The following is a 21057-nucleotide window of genomic DNA, read 5'->3' on the forward strand; positions in this document are numbered from 1 at the left end:
GAGGAGCTCGGGACTTCATGACGTCAAACGTCATGTACGTCGGAGGGAAATTTAAATGGACGGACGCCGCCGCAGCAAGGAGAGATGCGGAGGATCGGGACGCCGCCGCAGCAAGGAGAGACGCAGAGGATCGGGACGCCGCCGCAGCAAGGAGAGACACGGAGGATCGGGACGCCGCCGCAGCAAAGAGAGACGCGAAGGATTGGGACACGCTGAGAACAGGGGGAGAGCAAGACGAACGGCAAAACGCACACCACAACGGAGCGAGTCCCCGTGAAGCAGACGAGCACCGTGAAGGAAGAGCGATAAGCAGGGAGCCTCCCGCCCCTGGGTCAGTGAAGTCGGGAGACCGTCAGGCAGCCGGCCACGTCCCTGGAGGGGCGTGGCCTACAGAGGTACGGTCGTACCCCAAGTGGGACTGGGGCTTCGGGTGGTTACTGGGACTACGGAGGGCCAAGGGGAGGGGGCTGACGTCCTATCAGGGGGGTGAGACAGTGTAAAAAGGGGAAACCAGTGTACCTTCTAACCGCACAAAACCCAACCCTAAATAATTACCACCACAAGAAGGGGAGCTCCACGAAGGCACTTGGGCAAGGAGGAGGATGTGATAAAAAGTATCCCTCACCTACCTGCACTCCTACCTATTCCCCCACCCCCCTACTAAACCCAAATAATCCTACCTACTTCTTAAAACCCCACTTACCTGTTTTTCTTCCTTATTTTTGGATACCTGGGCCGCTGTCACACGGGAGGAGCAGAACCCTCTTAAAGCCGGACCAGACCCCACCAGGACCCTTGTCCGAACCCTGGAAGAGAAAATAAATAAACAAGGGATTTATTATTTGCATTTAGAGACTATACCAAGTCTGGTATTCTGAGAAGAAGATAAGTTTACCTTATAAACGTAACAGAAATAAATTAGTTAACCCCTTGAAAATGCGTCAGTCGTCTTAATCCAATATCCCTTCCACTCGGGATAAAGAACCCGTTACAGTGGTGTCAGAAGTGGGATATTGGACCGGGCGACAGACAGTCTAGGACCATGGAGGATAAACCCACAATATCAGATATGATGCAGCAGTTAGCCGAGGGACAGAGGCATCTGCAAATAGTCTGGGAAGAACAACAGAAGGAGGCTAAAGTGGAAAGGGAAGCCCTGCAAAACGCGCTCAAAAGCCAGGCCACTATCATGGCCAACAATCAATTGGTTCATAAAACTGCCATTAAAAATCTCACGGATACCATTGCTGCCACCCGGGTGCACCCGAATGTACCCACTTCGGTCCTACAGCGGTACCAGGAAGGCGAAGACCCAGATGCTTTCTTTACTAATTTTGAGCGAGTTGCCACTTCTGCTACCTGGCCCCAGGAGCGATGGGGCCAATATATAGCCCCGCTATTGACAGGAACCCTCCAAGCAGCTTATCAAGCGGTGAACCCAGGTGGAATAACTCCCTATCAGGACAATAAAAAGAGCATCCTGGAAAGGGTGGGTTTCGATTCAGAACACTACCGAGTCCGGTTTAGAAAAGCCAAGTGGGGACCCTCCGAAAATCCCCGAGCCCTATATTTCCGGATCAAGGATTTGGGTCTCAAGTGGTTAGGCCCCATCGGGGCTAATAGGGAAGACATTATTGAGATCGTCCTCTTGGAACAGTATCTAGATGCCCTACCCCCAACACACGTCACTGGATCAAACAACACCCAAATCCAGACACTAACACCACCATCGAGTTAGCATGTGCCTTTCACCGCTCCCTCGAATTTAAGGTCCCCCCCCTTCGGCCAACACCTAGCCCGATTCGACAGAATCCCAGTTCATCCTCCTCGGCAGGACGAAGAACCAACGAGGAAAGTGGGAAAACGCGAGGGTTTGAAAAGCCGTATGTTCAACAACCACAGTGTTTTAGTTGTGGTGAATGGGGTCATATAGCCCGGGTTTGCCCCCTAAAAACTGAAAAACCAGAACCAATGGAAATTGGAATTACCAGGGGCCGAGTCTTTTATACCGGGGGAAAAGAAACCCCATATAAGAAGAGATTGGTTATCAATGGAAGACCCACGCTGGCCCTTGTTGATTCAGGGTGCAGTCAGTCCGTAATCCGAGCTGATCTACTTGTTAACCCTACCTTTACTGCCGGGCTTACTGTGTCCATCTGTTGTATTCATGGGGAAACTAAAGAATATCCTCTAACTTGGACCACCCTGTCATGGGGAGGAAAAGAAAATCCCATAAGGATGGGGGTAGTGGAACGACTAGTCGAAGAAGCTATTATAGGAACGGATTTTACAAACTTTTCGGAGCTTCTAGATAGTACAAGACATTCTGAAGAAATGGATACCTGGTGGAAAAATGCTCCCTTCTCTAGCATACATATACCGTCCCCGATAGATCGATATAAACCCTCCCGAGGTGAAAAAAGAGCAAACAGGAAATCCTACGCAAAAGAAAATACAAGCCCAGAGAGGGTAATTACACTGGTTCTTACCCTTACTAACCTTCCCCCCTTTCGGAGCTGCCAAAGAGAGGATCCAAGTTTAGTTCATGCCTGGAGAAGCGCACGGCCCCGGACCCTCCAAGATAAAGGTCCCTCGTTCACCATAGAAAAAAATCTATTATATCGAGTTACCAGCAATGACCGAGCAGAAAAGAAGCAATTGATAGTCCCTGAACCCTACAGACAACAAGTTCTCCACCTAGCCCACAGTCAGCCAGGGGGTGGGCACTATGGGAGGGAAAAAACGGAGGAGTATCTGTTGAGGAGGTTCTATTGGCCGGGTGTCTTTTCTCAGATTAGGAAGTTCTGTCAGCAGTGCCCTAAATGCCAAATGATTGATCCTGGGACGAGGAGAAGAGCCCCTTTACAACCCCTCCCCATCATAGATATACCCTTCTCACGAATAGGAATGGACATAGTTGGTCCTCTCCTACCCTCTTCTCGAGGATACCGTTACATATTAGTGTTGGTAGACTACGCCACAAGGTACCCCGAGGCCATCCCTCTTAGTAGAATCTACACCAAGAGCGTTGCCCACGCCATGATAGGATTCTTCTCCCGCGTCGGTTTTCCCCGAGAGGTCTTAACCGACCAAGGCACCCAGTTCATGTCCTCCCTAATGTCCCAAATATGTCAACTCTTGGGGATTAAACAATTGCGGACGTCGGTTTATCATCCACAGACCGATGGTCTAGTGGAACGGTACAACCGAACGCTGAAAAACCTTTTAAAGAAATCTATCTCCGAGTCAGGTAAAGACTGGGATAGGAAACTCCCCTTAGTATTATACGCTGTCAGAACCCATGAGCAGGCTTCTACGGGCCATAGTCCGTTTGAATTGTTGTTCGGACGACAACCCAGAACCCTATTAGACATGGCAGCGGAATTATGGGAGGAGGAGGATGGGGAGAAGACCCTTCTGAAATACACCCAAGAATTAAAAACCCACCTACACACGGTGTGGGAGAATGTAAGGGAACATATGGAGAAGGCTCAAGAAAAACAGAAAAGATATTATGATAAGAATACTCAGTTGAGGTCTTTTTCCATAGGGGATAAAGTATTAGTGCTTCTCCCTAGCTCAGACAATAAATTGTTAGCAAAGTGGCAGGGACCATATAACGTGACAGGAATAGTAACACCTGTGACCTATAAAATTCAGCTCACCGATAGACCCAATAGGTCACAGATCTTTCACGTTAATTTGCTAAAAAAATGGGAAGAGCCTGTGAATGACCCGGTCCAAGGATGTCTGGTTAACACTGTTAAGGAATTAGAGGTGGAGTGGTGCCCCACTGATCGGCCCCGTGGACAGGAGATACCGGTCATAAATACAGACATCTCGGTTCAACAGCACAAGCAGTTAAACAAACTCCTTGATGAACATGCTCAGATCTTCTCATTGACACCCGGTAGAACCAATTTGGTACATCATCAGATCATAACCCCTCCTGGCAAGATAGTGCGTTTACGCCCTTATCGTATCCCCGAAGCTAGGAAGGTTCTGGTGGAAAGCGAAATAGAGAAAATGCTAGACCTAGACATTATAGAACCTTCTCAAAGCCCCTGGTGTTCGCCAGTAGTTTTGGTGCCCAAACCGGATGGGTCTATACGTTTTTGTATTGACTTTAGACAGGTTAATTCTATATCCCAGTTTGACACGTATCCTCTTCCTAGAGTAGACGAACTTTTAGAGAAATTGGGGAAAGCTCACTACATGTCTACTCTCGACTTGACGAAAGGCTACTGGCAGATTCCCCTGGCCCCAGAAGATAGAGAAAAAACTGCCTTCTCTACCCCCTCTGGACTATATCATTTTAATGTTCTCCCTTTCGGGTTACATGGGGCCCCCGCCACCTTCCAACGTCTCATTGATACAATTCTACGACCTCATACCAGGTACACTGCCGCATATCTGGATGACATCGTCATATTTAGCGAGACTTGGGAGGACCATTTAACACACATAGGAAAAATCTTTATAGCATTAAGGAGGGCTGGATTGACAGCCAACCCTTCTAAGAGCCGTCTGGCCTTTAAAGATATCTCTTACCTGGGCTATCACATAGGGAAAGGTATACTGAGACCCCAAATGAACAAAATTTAGGCCATCCTACGCATCGATGCTCCTACCTCAAAAAAGGAGGTCCGTTCTTTTTTAGGCCTGGTAGGATACTATCGACGCTTTATACCCCATTATTCCACCTTGGCCGCCCCCCTGACTGACCTTCTGAGAAAGGGACAACCTAAAACCTTTACGAGACTAAGCCCAGGTCAATTTCATAGTTATCGTACCTTACAGGGATGTCTCACTACTCAACCGATTTTAAAATGCCCTGAATTTAATAAACCCTTCCATCTTCAAACGGATGCCTCCGACGTAGGATTGGGAGCCGTGCTTTTTCAGAAAGATGAAACCGAAGTAAGCCATCCCGTAGTCTTTATTAGCCGTAAACTGTTTCCTAGAGAACAGAAGTATCCCATTATCGAGCGAGAATGTCTTGCCATTAAGTGGGCAATTGAAAGCCTCCAATATTACCTTTTGGGCAGGTCCTTTCTGTTATATACAGATCACGCTCCCCTTACCTGGCTCTCAAGATATAAAAATACCAACGATCGCATCCTGAGATGGTTCATCGAGCTTCAACCTTTCTCCTTTCAGGTCTGCCATCTCCCAGGTGACCTTATGGGTCAGGCCGACTATCTATCCGGGTTCCCGGGTCCTGTGGGGCTCGAACAGCCCCATTCAAGTGAGGGGATGTGTAACCGGACGTCTCCCGACGCCGGTTTGCATGAAAGCGAGGAAACTGACGAGGGATCCCCCGGGGGCACCCGAGGAGCTCGGGACTTCATGACGTCAAACGTCATGTACGTCGGAGGGAAATTTAAATGGACGGACGCTGCCGCAGCAAGGAGAGACGCGGAGGATCGGGACGCCGCCGCAGCAAGGAGAGACGCGGAGGATCGGGACGCCGCCGCAGCAAAGAGAGACGCGAAGGATTGGGACACGCTGAGAACAGGGGGAGAGCAAGACGAATGGCAAAACGCACACCACAACGGAGCGAGTCCCCGTGAAGCAGACGAGCACCGTGAAGGAAGAGCGATAAGCAGGGAGCCTCCCGCCCCTGGGTCAGTGAAGTCGGGAGACCGTCAGGCAGCCGGCCACGTCCCTGGAGGGGCGTGGCCTACAGAGGTACGGTCGTACCCCAAGTGGGACTGGGGCTTCGGGTGGTTACTGGGACTACGGAGGGCCAAGGGGAGGGGGCTGACGTCCTATCAGGGGGGTGAGACAGTGTAAAAAGGGGAAACCAGTGTACCTTCTAACCGACGAAACCCAACCCTAAATAATTACCACCACAAGAAGGGGAGCTCCACGAAGGCACTTGGGCAAGGAGGAGGACGTGATAAAAAGTATCCCTCACCTACCTGCACTCCTACCTATTCCCCCACCCCCCTACTAAACCCAAATAATCCTACCTACTTCTTAAAACCCCACTTACCTGTTTTTCTTTTCTTTTCTTCCTTATTTTTGGATACCTGGGCCGCTGTCACACGGGAGGAGCAGAACCCTCTTAAAGCCGGACCAGACCCCACCAGGACCCTTGTCCGAACCCTGGAAGAGAAAAAAAAAAAACAAGGGATTTATTATTTGCATTTAGAGACTATACCAAGTCTGGTATTCTGAGAAGAAGATAAGTTTACCTTATAAACGTAACAGAAATAAATTAGTTAACCCCTTGAAAATGCGTCAGTCGTCTTAATTCAATATCCCTTCCACTCGGGATAAAGAACCCGTTACACTGTGCCACTGGATTCAAGCTAGCCAGGCTGATGTGGTCGATACCCCGAAACTGGACCCAGGATGCTTGTTTCTGGTCCAGTGATTGCTTGTCCTGGCAGTTGGAGCTATACTATTCTCATCGGGAGCTAGGTCAAGACTGATTTGCATATGGCTGGGTCCAAACTGGGGGTGCCATGATGGGCAGAAAATGATGGATTGGGGTGCAACCAGAGCAATTGCCAGTGGCTGAGATTTATTCAAACATTCCATCCATCACCTTGTTGCTTTTGTCCCTCCCCATCTTAAACAGTATTTTGTGCCCTTAGTACCTGGGCCAACCGGGAGGTAAGCTTTTATAAGTGCGGGAGACAGTGCTTGTTTCTTTTTCCAGGATCCATGAATCTGCCACAATTTAGCTGAAAAATGCTTTTTTTAATGCTTTTTGGCCCAAGCCGGGTCCCTGAGGGACCAGACCACAAGGCCTAGGGGGTCAGGGGGTCCCCACCCTGCCCCCTTTTCTTTTTTTAAATCTTTTTTGGGGGCTCAGCTGAGTCTGACTCCCAAAATGACTGCCAATACTTCCTGGTTGAAGTATTGGCAACCAATCAGATCTTGGCATGAGATCTGTAGACCCATGAAGGGTCTGTGTACTTAGATATACAATTTGGTGGTTTTCTGTAATTACTTGAAAACTACTGAACAGTTTTACACCAAATCACAAAAAGGGCTCTATCAGGACGAAGAGCTAGCTTTCTGTCAAATTAAGACAGAAACTCACTCACCTATACACAGCAAGGAAAAGTCGGCACTCTAAATTGATGAAATCAAGATGATTTATTACCGGCTAAACAGTTTTGACCCAAGGTCATCCTTGCAGCCATTTGTGATATATACTGCTATAAACCAAATGTTACAGGGAAGTTATATTTAGGTTCATATTTTACATGCACAAAAACATAGAAATTCAGCTGTTAGAGTAATTTCAAGTACCTATAACTCATGCCCTTAGCTAACTATAAATCACTCCCTCTCTCTGCACAGTTTTCTCATCAATAATTTTACTGCAACTGTTACAGTGGTATTACCAATGATATCACGAAGATGTTGTGACTGATGTAATGTCTGGGTTAATTAGACATGCATGGCTTTTTAGTGACTTTCTAAGGTTTTTCTTTTTTTAATTCTATTTCCTAACTCTAACGTTCCTGTGACCTTTGGCTTTTCAGTGAATTTCTAGGTTTTTTTAAATGTTAAGTAAGATGGCCATTGCAATGCATGGTGAAGGGTGGATACAGGGCCTGGCCTGGTATTGTGCTGACCCTCCCATGATTGCATTTCCTGCCCCCTCTTCCATACCCTCTGTTTTCCAAGACCATGCACCGGCCCTCTACCTCCTGTCCTGTAAGGTCCCAAATGCTGCCACTGCCCTCCATTTAGCTTGATATCCCTGCCCACTCATCCTGCCATCTGTTGCCTTATTCTGTGCCCCATCATTGTCTTCCTGCTTAGCCTGTGCTTAGCTTGCTGCCCCTATTCTCCTTTCCCTGCCCCTGATGTCTGTATGCATGTCCCTGTTCCCTCCTTTTTGCCCACCATGTTCCAAGGACCTGCCACTGCCTTTCCTATATACTCTGACTGTTCTGTTGAGCTGCCACTACCCCTCCCATCTGCCAAGCATGATCAGAAGGCTGCTGTCTGTCCCTACCTGTGCCCCTCTCTCTTGTCCTCAATGGTCCATTTTGATGCCACTCCCTTATACCTTCAATGCTCTGTTGTGCTGCAACTGCTCCTCCTGCATGCCCTGTGTGGTCTGTTGTGAAGCCCCATCCCCTGCCCTCTCTTGTCTGTGTCCAGCCCACCCATCCCTTCTGTCCTTCATGTTCCATTGTGCATGCACCTGCCCCCTCCCTCCTGTCCACCATGGCTGTTGTGCTGCCACTAACCCTTCTGCTTGCCTTGCATGGTCTCATGTGTTGCCAGGGACCCTCCCACCTGCAGTGTGTGGTCAACTTGCTGCCCCTGACCCCCTCCCACCTTCCCTCAGTTGTCTGTGTGTATGCAATAATGATCTCACTTTTGCCCTCCATCGTGTGTTGTACTTTCAGTACCCATCGCACATAACCCTCCATGGTCATCTTGAAACTCCTGTCCTGTCCCCTTGCACTCCATTTTCCATGTGCACGCACCTATCCCCTCCTGCCTTGCCTGGACCGTTGTCGTGCCCTTGCACCCTCCTGTCTGCCCTCCATGGTCCATTATCCTGCAACTGTCCCTCCTGTCTGTCCAGTATGGTCAACTTGCTCACCTCTTTGCCTTCTGCATTCTTTTGTCCAATATGTCCCCTCCCTATTGCTTTCCATACACCGTTGTGCTGCACTGTAGTTCCACTTGCCCTGTGTGGTGAATTGTGCTGCTGCAACCCCTGATGCCTGCCCTGTAAGGTCAGTTTGATGCCTTTGCCATTCTCACTCCTGCCCTCTGTTATCTGAGTCTGTGTCCCTATGCCATTCCTCCTGCCCTCTGTGATCCAAAGTGACATACTTTCCAACATGTTTTACTTGGCAAGAGGAAGATTTTGAAAAATGAAATCAGGAGATTCAATTCTCTTCTTCGGCTTACATTGAAAAAATTAATATTTTAGGCAGGAAGCAGATAAAATAAAGCCAGTTTGTGCTTAAAACCATCAGGAGTCTCCTGCCTGAAGCTGGTATGTTGGCATGTATTATTGCACGGCCTCTTCCTTCTGCCCTCAGTGGTTTGTCATATTGCCACAGCCTCTCTTGCCTGTACTGCATGGTTGGTTCATTGCCCCTGCCCCCCTTTGCCCTCCCCTCCATGGTCTGTTGTGCTGCCACTGCCCATCCTGCCTACTCAGAATGTTGCCTCTGCACCCTCTTCCCTGCCCTCAATTATCCAAGTCTGTGCCTTTGCCCTCTAACTACCCACAGTATTCTAATGACCAACTAGATTGCTAATATTCTATATTTGTTACAAAGGTGTGGCTTGTCTGACATCACCTTAATGTAATCAGAATTGTAATACCTAAAGTATTTCCGTTAGAAATTATAACAATTAGAGGGTTTTATTCCCATAGCAATTATGGTTAGTGCTCTATAAATCTAATATGGGGACATATTTTCTGACTTCTCAAATAGTGACAAAGCACTTTTAAATTATTTGCTATCTTTATATTTTTTATCCAGTTAATCATTTGAATATATATTACACGTAGGGGAGAGAATGTGGCATTATCGCTAGAACTGCAGACTTTGCAACTGGGGAACCAGGTTTGTGTTTCGGCATCAGTGCAACATCCTGTGATCTTGGGCAAATCACTTAATCTCCCCGTGCCTAAAACCAAAATGAAGGTGTCCTTATGTAATGTAACTGATGCTCATGTAAAGCACTTCTTTACTTTTGGGTCAAGTCTACGCTATATCAAACTGCAAAAGGAAAAAAACAGTTAAGTGTTTTGCACACTTTTGTCACTGGGCAATACTTGGGATTCATGTCGGTGATATTTGTGCTACATTTGGATCTTTTTTTTCTCTGGTGGCCATCTTGGAAGACTTATTTGTGATGAAGCTCCCTAATTTCCTCATTTACTGCTGTACCCTCAGTAGAAAATGCTTTCAGTTTTTCTCTTTGATTCTATCAGGATGGCTTTCAGATGTGCCACACTTTTGGCATAAATTCAGAATATTAGCACTCTAGTTACTCATTACAACACTCTAGTAAGGCTGCTGATCATCAGAGTTAACTGGCAGTCTAATGGTGGTGTTGAAAGTGCATGTTTTAGTCTGCATATCAGAATGTTTTAATGGGATAAGAGAGGAAGGGAGCTGAGAACTCACTTAAACTGTCTCCTATTTTTTCTTTCTACAGCACTAACCATAATTTATATGGCAAAATGAACCCCCTCATTTTGTTCCTTTCTAAATTAAATGTTTTAGTTTTTACCAATTTAATTCATCAAGATGGCTTCAGGTGTGCCACACTTTTGTCGTCAGTAAGACTGTTAGCGCTCTAGTTCCTATTTATAACACTCCAGGAAGGCTGCAGTAGCATACAAAGGATTCAACCGACAGGCTGCTCCTGTTAGAAATACATGTTTTAATGAGAATGTCAGACTTCATTCTAATATGGCTAAGAGTGATAGTGTGTATTTACAGAAGATACGCTCTTATTTTAGCTTCTGGAGCACCTTCCATTACCTCTATGGGTAAATTATGAGAAAACATTTTTCTCTTAACATGATTCATGAAATCCCTGCAGGTGGCTTTTTCACATGGTAAAATCACCTTATAACACACCACAATTTCTCAAATTAGTATGGTACCATCAACAAATGATGTACATTGTAACTAAAATCTGTTACCATTAACCCTCTTTATATCTTTTCCTTTTTGTGACCCTCAAAACCTGTCATTGACTACAATGCATTTCAATGGGGTTCTATCATTCATATTAGTCCCAAGATGGCTGCCAGCACCTCCTGATTGAAGAGCTGCCAGCCAATCAGATCTCACGTGAGATCTGTGCTAAGGCTGTGCCCAGATATCTATATTTATTTTTCCTTTAATATCTCCAAAACTACTGAACAGATTTACACCAAATAACAAAAAGCACAATCTAAACTCCAAGACCTAGGTTCCTGACACATTTGGTGTAATTCACTTCAGCTGTTCAGGCTGTAGTCATTTCTAAAGACCCTATGGAGATAATGCATGGGGGAAAAGGCATTTTGGGACTGGTTTCTTGGCCCCGCTTGACGGATCGCCCCGAAACCTTCAACACAGCAACTGAACTAGTTGTAGTAATCGTTTTAAAAATTTCACGAAGGTTCTTCAAACAGTGTCAATGTTATTGGTAGAACAAAAAAAGCTTTTTGTATGAAAACTAGGTCCTAACTATAACTACACACTGGTGACGATTACACATCACAAAGGTTACAGGCACGTTATACTTAGGGAATAGAATTAAAAAATCCATAGAAATTCACTGGAAAAAAAAAACAAAGGTTACAGAGGCTTTATAGTTCGGCTCACATTTTAAACATACAAAAGCATAGAATTTAGCCTGTTATAGTCAGAGTTATCTTAAGTAACTATAACTCGGGCCCTAAGGTAACAATAACTTGCGCCCTCACCATGCACAGTTTTTTTGTAAAAAATGTTACTACAAATCTTGCATTGATATTATCAGTGATGTTACCAAAGATGTCATGTGTGCTGTAATATGTAGGGCAATGAGCAGTGCAATGTGAGGGTACCAGTTATAGATACCTTAGCGCACAAGTTATTGTTAGAACTATTTCAAGTAGCTATAACTCACGTCCTAAGGTAACTATAACTCGAGCCACAGCCATGCACAGTTTTTTCTTCAATAATTTGACTGTTGATGTTTCATTTATATTTTTAATGACATTTGGCATTATAGAGGTTGTCATGAGTGCAGTAATATTTGGGGTAATTAGCAGAGCATGGCAAGGGCATGAGTCATAATTACCTTAGGGCGCCAGTTATGGTTACTTGAAATATCACTAACTAAAACCACTAAATTTCTATGGTGTTGTGGGAGTAAATTAACAACCTAACTATAACATCCGAGTAACCTTTGTTTTTCTAAGTGAATTTTTATGTTTTTTTAATTCTACTTTCTAACTATACGGTCCCTGTTACCTTTGTTTTTTTCAGTGAATTTCTACTGTTTTTTAACATAAAGTAATTTTAATTACTATGCATTCATCCAACCACAGCCGTGCATGACCTTTGGCTGTGCACTGCAGGGGTTGGCCGCAGGGCCTGACCTGCGAATAGGTTCAGCAGCCATCCCCCTATAACCACCAACCATACCAAAGGCTGTGCGCAGCTGGGGTTGTCGGCAGGGCCTGTTGCCGAACCCCATAACCACCCAAAACGTGTTGCACATGGCCAGCTCTAGGGTGGTGCAACCAGTATCACTGTGCCTGGTGCTGACTTCATGGGGGACACCACGTTTGCAAGTTTATTATGTTTTCAAATTCACCTTCTGCTGCATTTATTGCCTCCAACAGTTTTCAAGCAACAATAAAAATGTGAGGACTAAACTGTGATTAATGTTCTTCATGGAAATAGATCAGAGTTTTGTCTAGTGGAAGTTTTGACTCATCTTAAGGTAGCGTAGCGCTAGCACAGAGGGTTATTATGCATGCTACAAAGAAAGTCTACCATGCAGATCACAAAGTGCATGTCATTTGAATAGGTCAGTGGGGTACAGCTTTTGTCAGTAGGTAATATATATATAAAGCATGGGTATCATTTGCATAGGGACACCATTATTATTAACAGTCACAAACCCCATCATACTCAATCATTACAGTTGTAAACACCACTGCACCAACAGCCACTCACCCACTAAGAAAATAGACAGTCCACATATAACAGTCAAGTAAATACTCACACCGCTCCTTTCTCTTCTTGATTTCCATAGTATCGAAGTTGTCTTTTCTGTATGGTCACCTCGAACTTCTTTTTGCCATGTTTAGGCATTGTTGTTGCTAGTGTTATGGCTCTGTACATTGTCTAACTGTCAGCCAGGGCCACAATCTGTCTGCCCTTTCCCTCAGACGGTACTCTAAGATTGTTTTCACTCATGTGGTTTATTTAACTGTCCGGTAAGTTAATAGTAATTTAACACCAAAATTGCACTAGTGATATGGATCTTAGCTGCCCCATGTTCATTGCAGTGTGTATTTAACCATCCACGTATATGACAAAAATATGTGGTCCAGGTAGCACTATTGTGCTTTGGCCGGTCTGTGGTTTGAAAAGCATTAGGTGATAAAATGCAAGAAAAAGTGTTTTGTCATGTAAAAATAAACGTTTTATATATTAGAGAACCCATCCCTAGAGTCTTCCTTCTAACCTCCAAGGCTGCGTGCCTAATATGTAAAATTGTGGCATACTGCACATTAGACAAATATGCCCTCACAGTGAATAATTGCCCAAAGAGTGTTTTCATTGTGAGGGTAAAATTGCCCTACTCTGAAGCAAGCTGAGATTGGATTACAATCCTTACATTCTGTCTCAGTAAGGTAAAATGATTAAAAAATTATTCAAAGTTATTTTTCACTTAGTATAAAAAAATCTAATTATTTGACAAAGTAGATGTTATAACGTTAATTGATGAGAAGCGTATAGAAACAGTTTTCATCTCAGCACTTTTTGCAGAGTCTCAATGCACATTCCTGGATGGGTGTTAACAGCCTTGCTCCCAGGCGCAAAGGCTTAGGGCCTTATTGCGATCTTGGCTGCATTGCCACCGAGATCGTCAATACGGTGGGGGTGAGGCTGCCGTCAAGGTGACAGCATCACCCCTCTCATATTACGATGTTACCACTGGGCTGACCTGTGGAAACGTCGTATTATGGCATTTCTGCTGGTCAGTCCGGTGGAAACAGTGCTGCTGCATTGGCCTTGGCTCCCACAAGCACCTTTTGCAGACAGTGCACATTCTGAAGGAGCTGCCCGGGGGGGCTGCCCTGCCTAGGACATGGTCATAGGCAGTGCAGGGGCCCCCTGTGGCCCCCAGCACTGCCTTTCTGCAAGCCTTTCCATGGCGCCGCAACCGCCATGAAAAGGCAGGCAGAAAGGGGAGTTGTGATCAGCACGGCGGTGCCAAACTCAACACCACCATGGCTGACCACAACTCTGACCTCCACCAACCCATCGGTATTCATGAACCTGATGGTGGTTGTGGTCTCCTGGTGGCCCGACTGCTAGGATCCTAATCTGGTGGTCTGACCGCCAGGAGTGGGGCGTTCTGAACGCCACCGCGAGTTTGGTGGTCCTCGGACTGCCGAACTCGTAATCTGGCCCTATGTCTCTGTGTCCAGTAATGTAGTGGTGTTGTGAATAAAAAATATCTTCACAGTGATTAGACACCTAATGGGGATGGTAACCGTTGGCAGAATAAAGGTGAGCCTTGGAGGTTCTTCTGTAGGCTTAGATGTGCCAGTTCAGCAGTGACTGTTCCCATTCTCCCTCAGGGCTATCCTAGACTCTCTAGTTCCACCCCAGGAGGATGGAAAAACTGTTTGGACCCTGATATGTAGGTGAATGACAAGGGTGGTCTAGTGCTACTCCAAATAGAAAATAGGGATAGCCATCTTGGGTTTCTGGTTGCTGGGAATGTTTGCAGCAAGCCACAGAGGGAGAAAAAAAAAAAGAGTATAATTTGATAGACTGTTTTTCATTTTGCTAAACAGGTTTGTGTTTTTTTGCTTTAATTTTGTTGAAACTCTTCGAACTTAACAGACAATCCTCTGGAGAAGTGCTTGCTGCTTGTGCCACATATAATAAGGATTGAGCCGAGTTTTACTGATAACTATATTGACAAGTAAATAGGGTGTTATTATTAAGTTGGTTTGCCACCCTCTTCCCAAATTACTAATCCACTTTCTGAAATGCCTCAATTTAAGGTTCACTCACAATTATGCGGCTAACATTGCAAATCTCCTCTCAATCTTTCAGTATACAATCATGAGATACTCTTCATCACTAAGACTGGATCTCACATCTTTATCCCGTTTTCTTGATGCCTTATTCCTGACAGTTACCATAACTATCGTTTATCCCGCCCTCAGTACAGTGACGATCACCACATCATCATCGGCAAACTGACAATCCCCACATTCCCTTCTCTTCCCACACATCCGATCGTGGAACTATCAAGCGTTAGGAAGGGACAAATAAAAGTGTCTTCACTTGTTCCCATCCTCTGTGATGATCTCAACCCATTAAAGATTAGCGCCATTACTCCTTTCTGGTTATTTTCTATCAGATCCCTCCTGCACTAGCAATGTGTATTTTGTAAATTATGTAATCTGGCATGTTATCACATATTGTAAACTGCATCTAACCTGCATCTGCTCTTAAAAACACCTGTCCATGCCCCAAGAACCTGCAGAGTGTAACACATAATGCACATCTCTCGTTAAAGTGTTTTGATTCCAACTGTGGTAACTATCCCCCAACCTTAAAAAAACATAGGCAGGCACCTACTATAGCGATTTGTGTGTAACCTGAGTGCCACACATTGCAATCATCATGAGATAGTTCAACAGAATCTTTGGTGCAAATGCCTGTACCATGAACAGTAAGCTGATTAAAACGTGCATCACGGTACCCTGTTGCTTTTTCCTGTATGAACCCTTTATAATGATATCTTCATATGTTACAATTGCACGTTTGTAGATGATAATAACTAACTTGTTTTAATGTTTACGGTTTTTATGATTATCTTGTTACATTCCCTCAACACGATTAGATAATCTTCCCTTTCTTTAACCCTTCACCTACCCATTAATCATTATCTAATTCCGTTATTCTGTAGCATAGGTGCATTTGCATATCTTTTCATTTATTTATTTAGATTCTCACTAGTCTTATTATATTCAATGTTTATTTTTCTTGCCCTATCACTTTTTGCATTTCAGCCTCTGTACTAAAATCTTACTTTTGCTGTCTCACACTAAACACAAACTTAAAAATGAAATGTGCATCACTGGGGCATTTTGGAAACTACGAAGTTATGTCCATGTCTGTGCCATATGAAATTTAGGCAACAATGCACATAACTACACTATTGTTGACTGTGAACAGAAATGCAGCTTCGTGGTTAACTGCAGATTTAGAACACTATCCACCAATGTTAAAAGTGAACGGGATCGTGCAATTGGATACGCGTGCATTACACCCAGTGTCCAGTGTTGATAGAAGTACTATTTTCCAATCACAGATTCAATAGCATGGTGTAAGGCGTTGTCTGTGATGCATATGTCATTTGACTATCAGGATTTAGGCTCTTTGAATTTCCTTCGAACGTCTAACTTTAGGCAATGATGTGTTTCGAAAAATGGTGGTCATTTTTCTATTACCAGTCATTTGTGTAAAATGATGTGTAGTAAAGGTGCGTTCACTTATGGAGTTCTTTTTTAATCATATATATTGTTGACTAAAATAATTTAATTGTGAAATTAAAACATTTGCCACAAATATTCTCAACAATTCCTTGGTATATCAATGCCCTCCCCCTTCTAAATGTACATGTATTTGCTACTAGGTTTAGACAAATTTTAATGGAGGGTGGTTCTTTGTTGTGGGTGAATTTGCTGGGAGTTGAGTGTGGCTGGGTCACAGAGGTACATTTTCACGGCACAAGGGTGTAAAATATCACATTTAGTGTTGCTATGCCCACACAGTGAAGTGCATGCTTGCCAGGTGAATGGGGAATAACGGGCAATATGCCTCTATTCAGGCTAGCCAACCATTGTTCCCTTGTATTTTCCGCAACCATTCCCCTAACTGTGGTGTGGAGGGGACTGCTTTAATACAACTCTGCTTTCAATAACATTGTTTTCTTTCAATTATGGATAGTCCAGCAGCCGCTGCAAGTAGGCAAAAAAGACACTTTAATGAAAATAGCGCTGAAGTAGAGTATATTTACAGGACATGTAATAGTCCTAGCTTGAGCATGATTGATGTAAAGGGTTTGTAGTGTAGTTTGGCACTGAAAAAAAGTGCAGTGACGTTTTAAAGGCTAAAGTACACCGCATAATTTCCTACGGATTCCACTATCAGTTGCCATGCAGTTTGTGGAGTACAATGGAGCAGTCTCTGAGGTTTTACGAACCCATGAAAATACAATTGACTTTTTAAAGTTGCACAATTTCCAAGAGATAGGATCACCGCCTGAATCTGACTTTCACTTTACTAAAGAAATGCATAATTTGCCACTAGATTTCAGACATTAGCATACTTGTTTTAAATCCTTGCCCTTCTGTTAAATTATTTCTAACTTCGCGCCCGTTTTCACCCACGTTCACTTGCATTTGTGTATTAAAACGTCTTACAAATATTCCTTTAGAGAACTCTGAAAACAATATGTAGAATAGCAGAACCGCTAACAATCTTGAAACCGAAAAACGACCAATTGAGAGGTTGACCATCGCTTTTGGGGGGAATCGAGTGAGAGGAGGGGGCGTTTACTTTTCTCGACCTGGGGGCCATGGTAACTTTGCTGTGCCGCTGAGCATCAAAACAATGCCCCGTCTTACTGGTCAGTTTTCGTTTCACAGATGCCTTTACCAATGATCACTCTTGAAAAATATGTTTCTGTAAAGGATGGCATATGTAAAAAAAATACAATATGAATGTGAACTAAATAGTACATTTTTATTTAGCCTTTGGGGTTTTAGCTACGTGTGCATCACGCTGATGAGGTCGTGCATTTAAGATAACTTAATGTATTCCTGATGCCCTGCTTCTGGGAAGATGAGCAACATAAAAATTAACATAACCAGCACCGCCGAGGATGTGCAGCTGTGAGATAGTATTTGAAATTTGACAAAAACATTAGAACAATTATGAATTGTGACATGGCTCAAGATGGGAGAGCGTGAGGAGAGTAAAGATGACAGAACTGGTGCTAACCACTGTGACAAGCACTTGAAAAGCAGCCGACATGACATGTCTCCTATCATGCCGCCGAAAATGTCAAGTTTGTGAAGGACAGTGAGAAAATGTTTTGCCGAAAATTTGAAAGGTAGAATCAAGAGCTGCTCATCGTGTCAAATGTAATATAGTCCGCAGCTATTTGAGAAGAGAGGACCTCGCACTTGCGATGGCTGGAGTTGGCAGGTCCTTCTAGACACCCATGGGAGCTCCAGGAGTGTCTGCCATGAACCTGTGGGCAACCGTAGGTTCACTGCTGTGTTGACTATAATAGGCTGTTTTCTCGTGCGGCCGCACAGTATGTTGACAAATCATTTCCCAGGACTACTTTCCATTCACTTGTCTTTTAAAGGGCCCTGAGTAGTGGTGCTGTAGAAAGCAGTCTGATGTGGATGATGCGAGATACATTCCTTAAGAATAGTATGCCACATTTAGTCTATTTTCACTTTTTATGAGTGTACGTCGATTGAGTGGCACGCGTTTTTCTGTTTTCTTTTTCTTTCCTTTTTTTTTAACAAAGGAAGCTTTTAAGCATGCCTAATATACATGGTTAAACTACTGATTATAAGCGGCATGCTACGTATTACCCACTGAGAAAGTTCACCGATTTTGTGTTGGACAAGGAATTCATTGACAAGATATATCAGAATTTTTTTTGTATATTTCCTATCTCGGAGCTTACAGGAAAACCTAGACTCTTTCAAAGAATAAAGGCCAACATAGAATATCAAAAGAGAAACAGCCATGTTCAGACCTGTCACTAAACCATTGCTGGCCAGGTGCCTGTCTCGTGGTGACTGTATCAAGGCCAGACTGTACATTATCAGAGCCCAGTGTAAGCAGAGAGCAGAATAATAATCTTTCGGAAATACCGTAGGCACACCAATGAAGTCACTTTGTGAAATACACGCAAGAAGGTGGCATGAGCAAAAAAGCCCGCCTCCTTCCTTGACTATATCGCTATACAGATCTTCAACTTTATTGTTAGGCCTTTCCAGTCCTGAAATAAAGGAAAATAAAACTAACCAATTAACTCCTGACAGGAGGTAGATTAGACGTTTTGCAACCCCTTGCCAAGCCCTTTGTATGGCTAAAATGTCTACTATTGAGGATTTTCCTTGCTAAGACTCAGTAGTGAAGCGGGCCTCTTAGTGGGAGCATTTGTTTAGCTCGAGACAGACGAATTGCATTACCAAAAAGGAGACTGGGTAGATGGGGAGTGCATAGGTAACAGACAAATCCGTATTATTTGCATGTCGATAATAGTGAATGAACATGCTCGCAGTCTGGAGCGCCGATTCCTATAGTGAGTGGATTAGTCAGGGTGCCTGCCCACTTCTCGCGGATTACAGTGTGGTGTAAATATTCGGAGACGGCGACATTGTGCAACCAACCAGGGATAAAGAAAAGAGGAAATACACACTGGCACTTTGTATCACCTTACATTTCGCTTTGTGTTCCATGGTGTAATGGTCAGCCGACCGAAAAATGCGGTACATGAAAAACAGGCTTTAAGTTTATTTGTGGCATGTGTTTGTTAGAAGGCGCAGTAGGTCCTTAAAACGTTTTCACCAACGTTTAGCCCTACAATTATTATTTTTCTGCTTTGAAAGAAATCGCGTGGGACGTTACAGCCATTGGTAGAGTTTAAAATCCTTGTGGTAAGTGGTCCCGAGAAACGGGCATCAGAGGGACTTGCTCGACTGTATATGCTATCAACAGTCATAGTTCAGTTTTTCAGAAATAATGTGATTTATCGATGTAAAACATTGCATCGCCTGTCTGTATTTTTTTTTTTATGGAAAAACACGGAAAGTAGATTCTTTCATTAACTCTCTCTCTTTTGTTACTGGAGAAGGCCAAACTAACATTTTTGAAGATCGACAAGTTGGGGAGTTAAATTTAGAGTTGTGAGCTTCTTAACCAGGTGCACTTGGCAAGACACGGATGCTACTACAATGCTGATATTTTCATTTGAGTGTATCATTGTATTTTAGCGCAACAACCTGCCAGGCATTCAGGTGTGAGCGTAGTTTCATCGGTAAAATAAATCTGAGCATATGCTAGCTGGAACTTAATTTGTTTAGCAGAACACAAATTAAATATCGGTACATTTCAAAATAAAGCAATACATAAATATGAATAAATACAGAGAGAAAATGAAAAACAGTGCCATAAAGTTGGAATCCGTACTGATAATCAATCTCGTCCTTTCAAAATGCAGAGAATGTTCAAAGTTGTCTCTGTGATCTGTACCGTTTCTAAAAAAAACGTAATAATAGATAAGTTATTTCAGTTAATTATCAAACATAGCTATTACGACTGAATATTTCCATTTGAGGACTGCTCCGATAATAGCATCAGTTAAAAGTTGAAATATGCCACCGAAGAGATGAAAGGGAAGTATTGCTTTAAAATGCAGAATTATTTTATAAAGGAATGTAATTTTCTCTATATTAAATGTATTAACATAGAACATAGGAGAGCACATATGGAAGGGCATAGCAGAATGGTGCAAAAAGGGACACTTGGTAGAACATCTTAAAGCACTTTTGTTTCGTGTTTATACTCTGGAGTTTGTTTTCGTGACGTAGTGTGCTGTTTCCTTCCCTGCCTGGCCGGTTCAGACCAAAATCTTCTATGCATTTTCCTCAGTTTCGAAAATACGAGTTATGTTTTTTTTTAATAAAGTTGGCGTTACGAGTGGAAGTTTGAAGTATCACTGTATTATTTCCTCCAGGCCTGATGGAATAGGAACTGTAACAGTAGAAGAAAAAGAACGTTTTGAAGAAATCAAAGAAAGGCTTCGATTGCTTCTGGAAAATCAGATCACACATTTTAGGTAAAACGTGAACATGTCCCATTTGTCCACTCGCTAATTGATGTGGATCTCTCTTTATTTGTGTGTTCCTATTCTGTAAAAAAAAAAAAAAAAAGTTGCACCAGCAAAAAATAAAAAATGTATATTTTGTAGGTATTGTTTTCCATTTGGTCGACCTGAGGGTGCTTTGAAAGCTACTCTGTCACTGTTGGAAAGGGTAAGCGTGCATCCATTGATACATTTTATATTTAGCTTTTAGAAAGTAATTTTATTAACAACTGATCCTCGTGTAAATAGGATGTTTTAATGTGTACGTGAAAAATGGTTTTGTAATTTTGTTTTTCTAGTTTAGCAAAATCTATTAATTTCTCAAATTATTCTGTTTTTTTTCTGCTTATAAGTGTTTGAAGTAAGGTAATTGATAGAAAGTCTGTTGGATAGGCATATATGTAAGCAGGTAGA

At 43.5% G+C, this 21057-nt stretch overlaps 1 protein-coding gene across 13 annotated transcripts in view; it reads left to right on the forward strand.

The window, feature by feature from the left end:
- The window catches only part of CADPS (calcium dependent secretion activator), a 1450780-nt gene that overhangs the window by 927061 nt on the left and 502662 nt on the right, over positions 1–21057 (forward strand). For all 13 annotated transcript variants that reach the window (XM_069206526.1, XM_069206531.1, XM_069206527.1 and 10 more), the window contains 2 exons: positions 20515–20616; positions 20749–20812. In XM_069206526.1, the coding sequence (XP_069062627.1) occupies positions 20515–20616; positions 20749–20812 (166 nt within the window). The remainder of the gene's footprint in view (positions 1–20514; positions 20617–20748; positions 20813–21057) is intronic.

Source organism: Pleurodeles waltl, chromosome 9 (genome assembly GCF_031143425.1).
Source record: "Pleurodeles waltl isolate 20211129_DDA chromosome 9, aPleWal1.hap1.20221129, whole genome shotgun sequence".
NCBI classification, from domain to species: Eukaryota; Metazoa; Chordata; class Amphibia; order Caudata; family Salamandridae; genus Pleurodeles; species Pleurodeles waltl.